At 31.5% G+C, this 9,957-nt stretch overlaps 1 protein-coding gene across 1 annotated transcript in view; it reads right to left on the reverse strand.

The window, feature by feature from the left end:
* Positions 1-653, reverse strand: part of LOC104735558 (peroxidase 67-like) — a 3,090-nt gene extending 2,437 nt beyond the window's left edge. Inside the window, exons 1-2 of the mRNA XM_010455374.2 lie at positions 334-653; positions 32-223 (exon numbers count right to left, since the gene is read on the reverse strand). Of these exons, the coding sequence (XP_010453676.1) occupies positions 32-223; positions 334-555 (414 nt within the window). The 5' untranslated portion in view covers positions 556-653. The remainder of the gene's footprint in view (positions 1-31; positions 224-333) is intronic.

The raw sequence follows: 9,957 nt of genomic DNA on the forward strand, positions 1-9,957 counted from the left end.
GGCGAGAGTAAAAAGGTGGAAATATGCTAACTAGGAGAACGGAGTCACGAGCGGCTATGGCAAGAAGGTCAGCACATGAGACGATGCCAGGGCAAAGACTCTCAACGGTTGACTTGATTTTGTCGATCACTTCGAATCCCCTAACAGAGTTGTTGCTAGGTCCAGCCGTTTTCTCTCCGACAAATGACGTTGTGTCATCCAATAAAATAGATCCATCACAGCCCTGTCAAATTATTTTCTTAGCATTTACTTATTTGTAGGAGTAATTCATGGGAACATGCTAAGCATGCTTCCTTTTTCATTCAAAAAAATATAAGAAAAAAAACTAATTACATTGACGAAACAGTCGTGGAAAAATAATCGGAGGAGAGAAGCGCCCATGCGAGGCTCTCTGGCCACCGCCCGACGCACCACCCTTCTCACCACATAGAACAGCGTGGGACAGCTCTCCTTGTAATAGTCACTGTTCAGCTGAGCCTCGGACTGAGACCCCAACATCATTATCAACATCAAAAACACCATCTTTAACATACTTATCTGGTTATTGTACTCCATTCTATATATTTGTTTGTTTTGTGTTTCCTTTTTTACTCGATATAGCTACGAGTTAAGAGACCTGATGAGGGCTTTACTTTATAGAGGGTATAAACTTACTTGCACGTAGGTAGTTTTTGTTCACGAAGAAAAGTTTCTTCTCGAATGTCCACTATATTACTGGGTCATGATCCTTACGCCACCTTAACAAATTCATGTTTAGTTACATTCCCCTTTTTTCAGCTCATTTTCCTTTTCTTTTCTTTTTTTTCTTACTAATCATACCTGTTATGTAAATTAAAACTCTACTATTAGTAATTAGTATATCATTATATAACACGTTTGAATTTGCACATATATTATTAAACTTCATATATCAGTAGCCGCCATATCAAGATTAGCGATATAACAAACACAGTAATGTACATTATTATTTAGTAGTATTTGTTTTGAACTAATAGACATAGGACTCTAATCATAATTATTCATAGTTGACAAAAAATGGACACTAATTTTATCAGCTTCACACAGCTTCTCGACTTTAATTTGAAAGCACATGATATCAGAAGAGTAACAGAGACAGATCACACACCATCCAATTTGAACCCAAACTGATTCCATCCAAAGTTTTCTACTTTAAATTTGATCAGTTATATCTTAGGTCTCATTTTATTTCCCAGGTAAGATTTCTAATATGTTATTTTTTTTTTTTGTATGAATATTAAATTATATTCACCAAAAAAATAACAGTGGTCCAAAGTTGGTTTTACATCTTAAAACAACAGTTTAACAGCAGAAAAAATTAAGATACTGAAATGGTTGAAAGAGGATGACTTTGGAACCAAAGTTGAAGTCCACTCTCATAGCCAGAGGTGGATGTCAGATGATAATGGATCACATCGACTTTGGGTCAGACCAATTTAGGGTAATTAATATCAAATTCATATTTTGGTAAGTTGATGAGATCCCTAAAAGAAGTTGTAGAACTAATAATTGTACTAAACACCATAAATATGAAATTAAAAAATACAATAATTAGCTAAACGTATAAATATTTTATACATTCAATGTCTTTTCGGTCTTTCTACAATGTTGACCGACATCGGTTGTTTATTGTTTTGTGATCCACTCGATCGATATCGGTCGTTCATTTCTCAACAATACATTTTGTTTCCTACAAATAAACTGTGGACGTAACCGATGGAGAGAATGTGAGGGCAGAGAGGTCATATCATTTGGAGAGGATGAGTTAGGCAGAAGCAGCTGTCCTTCCATGCATGCATTCACGACATTCTCAGCCCTTCACCTTTTTATTCTTAATATAAATTGATAGTTATAAATTAAATAAGTCTTAGGATTAGTTTATTCAGAATAAAAGTCTTTGTTCACAACTACTTTTATCCCTACAAATTGTTGCTCCTATCACAAAATATCACTCCTATTAAAAGAAATAAAGTAAGTAAAATTAATACTCCTATAAATAAAACAGCATGTGAACCATTTCATTTCTAGAGGACTCTCTCTCTTTTCTCTCTAAATTTTTCAGAGAGAGTAAGTCTTCTCCGATAATCTACCTTGGCTCCGGCAATGACTAGCTTTTTCAGTGGTGTTGGTCGGCTTTCTTCTAGCGTTGTTGGCTCCCATAGCAACGTCGGCTAGCTTTTCTACAGCATCGGTGGCTTTTATAGCACCGTTGGCTGGCTTAATTCCGGCATCGGTGGCTCCTTAGCACCGTTTGGCGCGGCCCTTGGCTCCGGCATGCATCTGCTTTCTATGGGATGATGTCCGGCTTTGTTTCTCCGGCAACGATGGCTTCTTTACCATCGTTTTGGTCGGCTTTCCTCCGGCAGCGGTGGCTACCTTAGCATCGTTTAGGCCGGCTTTTCTCTGGTAGATCTGCCGCCTCTCTTTCGGCGGTGTTGGGTTTTATCTTTTTGTTGTCCCATCTAAATCGGTTCATCTTCGGATCTGCTTTTGATTGCTTCTTTCATTCACTTGGTTTGATTTGAAGTAATTGATGATGTTGCATGTTTCTATGCCGAAGTTTGATGGATCGGTGGAGTTTGTTTGGCTTGCAGGTTTATGATATCGGTTCTCAGCAAAATTGGAATCCGCTGCTTTTTCTGGGTGTAGATCGAGATTCCGATCTACCCTCTTTGAAGATTGAAAGTTTTTTCCGAAGAAGAAGAGTAAGATTTGCTTCGATGGAGTCTGTTTCTCAGCTAATTGGAACTTGCCCTTTCCTGTGGGCGTAGATTGAGAGTTTTTTCTGTTGTTCGTCGGTGATTTCAGCCGGAAATGAAGTTTTCCGTCGATGCTTTCCGTTGCCGGTGACCGGAGACTGGAGACCTTCAGACTTCTACCTCTTCGTCTCGCACGTGTCCTCCCTGAAGCTTTTCTTGTGACACGTGTTCTGTGTTTCAGAGATTCTTTCTTCTCAGAAGGGTTTTCTAATTGGGCCTGTGAGCTTTCGTTTTTAGTTTGTTTGCATCATAGACTTGTTTGTAGTTGGGCTTTCGTTTTTAGCTTTTTGACTGTAATTTTGGCCTGTTTAATTGGCTTAATAAAATAAAGACACTCTTGTGACAAAAAAAAATAAAACAGCATGTTGAAGGAAAAAGAAAAAAAAAACTGCATGTTCATATCAATAAAATAAAGACATACTAATGGATATATAGTAAGATGAGTCAATAATATCCAAACTTGCATGTTCTATCAAACACATATGATAAAAGTTCAACGTGTATGTATATATTACCCATCAAACTATGGAGAATAACAAACATTACAGAACAAAATAATATAATCAAAAAATTAATAAATAATAAAATTACCAAAATTCATATGTGGATCATTTTCTTGTTCTTGTTTTATGGCTGGAATTTGATTCATATCGTATAAAAAAATTCTTCCGTTATTTTGAGGTGGTAAATTTTGATTAAAACAATGGACAACCATCCATATAATCTATATTAATAAAAAGTAGAAGCTATAAGTTTCTAAGGCTGTCCACCTATGATTTAAAACCTCAAATTGTAATAAGACATGTCACTCATTAACATTTTTTAAAATTCCCAAAATTTTATATATTAAGAATTATTTTAAAACAACCTATCAGGATTTGACATGTCATTCATTAATATTTTTTTAAATTTCCAGAATTTTTTTTAAAAAGAAAAATTTTAAATTTATGGAAATAAAAGAACTATGCACAATATCCCACATCGGGTAGAAAAGTTTTAGACAATGGCTCAGAACCAATATAAATAAGATTAATATACTTCCAACAACGAAAGAGCAGGAAAGCTTGATTTATCAAGCGTCCAAGTTTAAAAATTATTCGGTTTGATCCAGTTTTTTATTTGATCAAATTAAAACTTTAAAAAGTTTCAAAAAAATATTATAATTTTTAAAATTCTTAAAAGTTTAAATATTATAAATATAGAAACTTTTAATAGTTCTTAGCTTTTAAAAAGTTTTTAAATACTATAATTTTTAAATATTAAAAGTTTAAAATATTATAAATATTGAAACTTTTTAAAATATTCAAATTTTATATTTCGAAACCTTTTAAAAGTTTAAAATACTATAAATATTGATGTAAAACATAAATTATTTTATTTATCTACGTTTGTGCTTTTTATTTCTTATAGCTACAAAACATATTTTTGAGTATGATTTTATAGATGAGTTGATATTCTTTCATTAATTTTTTATTTTTGGGTCTAAGAAAGAAGGATTGACATCGCGAGACCTTGATTTGATGTTTGAGTCAAGTTTTGGAGTTTAAAGAAGAAAGATGGACAACAAATACACATGTTTTATTAGCTATACATAGGCATGACCAGAGTTACGGTTGTCACGGTTATGGTTTATTAACCATCGGTTATGGTTAAAAATACTTTTTAGCCTTAACTATAACCGTTTAATAAACGGTTAAACGGTTACGTTTAAATACGGTTCTGGTTCAAGCGGTTAAGGTTATATACGGTTATGGTTATTTGAGAATATGATACAGTTGATATTATTTGATGATATAACATAATTGATATTATTTATTTATAATTAATATGTTTTTATAGTGTACTCATATTTCTATATATCATATGATTCATATTAAATAAATTATTATTAGTATATTTTATTATGGTTTTAAAATATTATAAACCAAGTAAGAATTTTGGTTGGAGAAGATTCTAAACATGTGGATCTAAAACAAAATAAGTATATAGATAAAATTATCAATAATTGGATGCATGTGTTAACTATGCTGCTCTTCATGAATTTCACAAATTTTATAAGAAAAGAAATAATATTGTTCTTGGAGTTTGATGGGTTAACAAGTTGTGTGGTAGTCTAAAAAAATGTTTTTTAGTGGAAGAATGTGAAGAAGTTGACGAGTAAGAAGAAGAAAAAAAGTATAACGAAGAACCAGACGATAAAAGTAACAATGAAAGCTACCACAAATTTTGACAATGCAAATGATAATACTAATTTAATTTTTTTATCGTAATCAATCATATATAATTTTCATTAAAATATATCTACTAAACCCACGCGTAGCGTGGGTTCAAAACCTAGTTTTAAATAAATGATGTAAGTTTATGTCAATATATATAGAAGATCAATGGAACTTAATTATATTGGTTTCCATTTTAAAAATTCAGTTTTTGGAGAAACGTAAGTTTTGGTTCTAAATTTGAAAATTTTCGTTTTTTAAAGCTACTATAGTCCTATCATTAAAATTGTAAACATAAGTTTAACTTAAATGTTTTTGAGGAGTAATGGGTAGAAAAAATGTGAAAATACACTAAAAAGAATTATGGAACATTTAATATACAACTAGGATAGTACACGCGCTACGCCGCGGGATTGTTTTATATTTTGTTTTTATTTTTATTATTTTTGGATAATTTTATATGCGTTTGTGATTAAAAAAAATTATTACTAATATAGTTTTAACAATATTCATTGGTAATATTTTTGGTTTTAGGTTTTTGTTATTATGTATTGCTAGTTTTATTATTGAAATGAAACTGTAGATTAAAATCATTTTTTTCTTGTATTAGTATGTATTGGAGGACCATTATTATTGTTAGTTGTGTTATTTTATTTTATCAATTTTGGTGTTTGATATTTAATGTTTTTATCAACACCGAGGAGATTTTTAAGAATATTTTGTTTTTAAAAAATTGTTTGATTGTGTTATATCAACTCTACTTCCTTACATGTTTTTTAGATTAGTTAATTAATTATTAAACATATAATGAAAAATGCTTTTTCTCGCTTCGGAAAAATTAACTCATATGAGTCGAATTTGTGTTCAAAATTGTCCAACCATTTTTGTCTTCGGATATGAAACTTTATTTAATGTTTTTAATTAAAAAAGAAATCCATCAAAACATTTTTTTTTGTCATTAACATCTCCTTTTTGGGGTTTATGATTGGGCTTTTGATTTGATGATGGGGTCTGGTTCACCTTATGTAAAAGTAAAACTCATTCTGGTTTATATACTGAAATCAGTCATCGATTATAAATACTACTGGTGTCTGCTGAGGAAGGTTCTCGTTGAAACAAAGTTTAAACCAGTTCGGTGTATATATTACGGTCAAGTTTGGTTTAATTTCATTTAGGCGATGTTTATTTCACGTGGCAAAACAATATGCCTTGTGCTTCATTTTAAAAAGAAATCTATTAATTTATTAATAATTGACAAACAAATCAAAATATTAAAATCTATACTCAAGCTTTTTAGTATTGATTGTAGTATTGTACACATACATTGTCTTCTTTTCTTTTTTAATTGGTCATCAATATGTCGTCTCTTTGTCGACCTTTATTCTTGTTGCATGTTTTAGGCGTTAACAAGACATAACAACATACACTTTAAAACATATCTCAATCTAGACATCAACACAAAAACTGATCAAAATATATTATTTATTAAAGACAATCCAGATAAAGTTTATATTTTGACAAGAACCGATCCAAAAGCTAAAGAATATATGCAAAAGTAAAAAAAATTACGTAAAATTACAAAAAAAAAAAAAAGTTTACATCTTTGACACATAAAATATCAGGACACTAACAGACTTGATCAGATGTCACAATTTATTTTAGTTTATTTAGAACATATCTCAAGTTGATTGTTGTAAAAATTCGGGACAAGGAGACTTTGAATTTTTGCAAATGGTTCAAGGAGCAATCAGTTTCCGACCAGATAAATCAACTCGGTCTAGTGATGCTTCGAACTCCGAAGCTTGATGCAATGTACTCACAACCTTTTCCTTGATTCTCTCCTCCGCAACTTGCAAATAAATCCATTCAGAAGCCTCCTCCTTCCTCTTTTCTCCATCCTCAAATTTAATCTCCAAAAAAAATCTCCAAAACATATTTGGATTCTTAGTGTTTCCCCTTTTTTTTTCACGAAATCTTTGGAAATGGTACGCGTATATATATATATAATATATGTTTTGTATAATTTAATTGTATAGTTATGAATAATTCAAAATATTATATCTTAAATTGTAGAGTATGCCATATATATCTTTATTTCATTAATGTAAATGTAGATTTTTTTGTTCCCATCTCTTTCTAACACTAAGTTTTATTGATATCAAATATATTACACAAAGCCGAAATACATAAGCAAAGAAAGACATCCTCGTTAGCTAAACAAAAAGCCCAAACGAAAGGTCCAGAAAAAAACAGCTCAATAATCAGTTTTTAATTAAAAAAATATAGGCCACGTGTAAGTAACAAACAAAAAAAAAACCTTATTGCTTTTCTTCTTCGTTAGTTTTTTAGGTTGCAGCGCCGCATATAATTTTTTCTTAGATTAACCTCAAAACACATATATTTGCATGGATTTTACTTAGATCTAAAGTAATTGCACTCAGATTCAAGTGATTTGACAAAAAATTTAACGCTTCGAGTTCCTCTGTTGTACGCTTCCAAACCGAATCGTAAGTAAAAGAAATCCAGGAGAAATAAAAACACTCTCACGTTCGATTCTCTTCTATTTAGTCCATATAGGCGTAAAGTCAGGTGAACTGTATTAATGAAAATATTTTCGTTGGTTACCTGTTTTAACTGAGGTGTCAGCTCCTACTTGAATAACAAAGCTGATGTGTCAAGCCTGGACAAGTGGCAGACAAAACACACGACTACATACACATCATCTCTTTATTGTTTTGAGTTAACAATAATACATCATTGATTATTTTCTTAATTTTGATAAAAATTCTAAAACATCATACAAGTTTCTAATAGAGGGAATATTGTACTTACCAAACCCCATCTTGATGATCGCACTAACAAAGTTCTGATAGAAAGCATGGCAACTCGGACTGTAAGATAGGACGATGGTGTCCGTTGAACCACCGTTAAACAGGACTTGGTCCGATGTGAGAAGTCCCTTGTGGTTGACAAGCTGCATGAAGTAGCTACTATCAAAACTTCCTGGAGAGCCGAGATCAAGAATGGATGTGTAGTTTTTAGAATATTATTCTATATAGCTACATTCTTTAATTTAGTTTGTACTTATAACAATGATATACTTTTTAAAATTATCAATATTAAAGTTTTAAACTTACAGATTCATTATTTTATCAATATTTCATATGTTTTTCTTGTATTTTACTTGTTTTTTTGCTTACATTTCGCTAAATTTAAGCAAAGAACAAGCAAACATATGAAACAATTGACAAAACATTTTTTTTTTAATAATCATAATGAATTGATAGAGTTTTAGTAAAAGCAGTCTATGACAACATTAAGAAAATTGTTTTAGAATCTTCACTATCTTTGGACCGGCTTGATTTTGTTTTCAAAGTGATAGTGAGAGGTTAACAAACAAACTATTATTAGGTGAAAAGGAAAGGAAAACGATAAAAGGAATGCGGTAGAGTTGACGTAAGGATCTTGGCTAAGTAAAGGAGCTAGGAAAGGAAAAATAGCATTCGAAAAATAAATATCTCTTCACCGTAAATTAAAAAACACGTACGTGAAAGTGAAAGTAAGCCTGTATAAAAAGCCCTCAGCCTCTGGATTGCTTCTTTACCCATAACTTCTATAGAAAAACAGAAGTAAGAAAAAGAAAAAAAGAAAAACATAATCAAAGATGGAGTACAACAACCGGAGCGTTGCGTTCGTTGTGTTAGTGCTGATGATGATGGTGGGATCCCACGTCCAAGCCCAGCTGAGCAACGAGTATTACTCGGAGACCTGCCCGATGCTGTTCCCTACGGTTAGACAAGTGGTGCAGAAAGAGGTGGCGAGAGAGGGTCGCATAGCCGCATCTCTGCTGAGATTGTTTTGTCAACTCTACCGCATTCCTTTTATCGTTTTCCTTTTCTTTCAGTACATTTTGTTACTTGTCTATCACTTACTGAGAAGGGCTCCTTTTCATTCTTTCTCCCAATCACCTAAATTATACTATTTGATGTATTTAAACTTTCTGAAAACATAATTAAGGTCCCAATTTATATAATTTTTTCTTGAAATAGTTTTACAAAATAAAATCAGAGAGATTCAAAAGTTCCACTTGCACATGTTTTCAAACTACTGGTTACACACACGAGAGCTTGACCATTTAAAATTATGTGAAGACCATGTGTAATAGCTAGATGATCAATCCAAAAATAGATAGATGATTAACTTTCCAGTTTCCACTAGTTCTATCTTTCTCCCCTTTTAGAATATGCTTCATTGTATAATCTCCTATTATTTTACTTTCAAAAATTATATGATTTACAAATCATATTCCTGTATTACTTTTTATGCATTTTAATTGAAAGCCTTTTAACAAAAAAAAAGAGACCATGTGTAATAAATTGTTAAACATTATAGTTGATGTATTTAAACTTTCTGAAAACATATAATTAAGGCCCCAATTAATATAAGTTTTTTCTTGAAATTTTTTTACAAAATAAAATCAGAGATATTCAAAAGTTTACATGTTTTAAAAATTAATGGCCATATTATATATGTAAAAAAAATAGAGTTTACGAATACGACTGAGTCGCATGCAGCAACGGCAATTATGTCTGCGCACGAGACCACGCTTGGGCAAATAGCTTCAACTTCTGTCTTGATCCTGTCAATGACTTCATATCCTCGAAGAGAGTTGTTGTTGGGGCCGGCAGATTTTTCTCCGACAAACGTGATAATTCATCGAGTAAAACTGATGCATCACACCCCTGCCATTTTTGTTAAAATGTACAAAGATGTTAACATTTTATGAACCGTGGATCTAATTCATTGAAACATAAATACTGTTTTAAACTTTGTTTTATTGGTAAAAAAGTTTCAATGGAAAGGTAAATTTTTCTTATTTTTTTAAACTAAAACTTTCTCTATTTTGTCCTTTTCAGTTTGGATTAAGTAAGATTAATATGTTGTCTCAAAAAAAATGTAAGATT

The sequence above is a fragment of the Camelina sativa genome, chromosome 2 (assembly GCF_000633955.1).
Source record: "Camelina sativa cultivar DH55 chromosome 2, Cs, whole genome shotgun sequence".
Taxonomy (NCBI): Eukaryota; Viridiplantae; Streptophyta; class Magnoliopsida; order Brassicales; family Brassicaceae; genus Camelina; species Camelina sativa.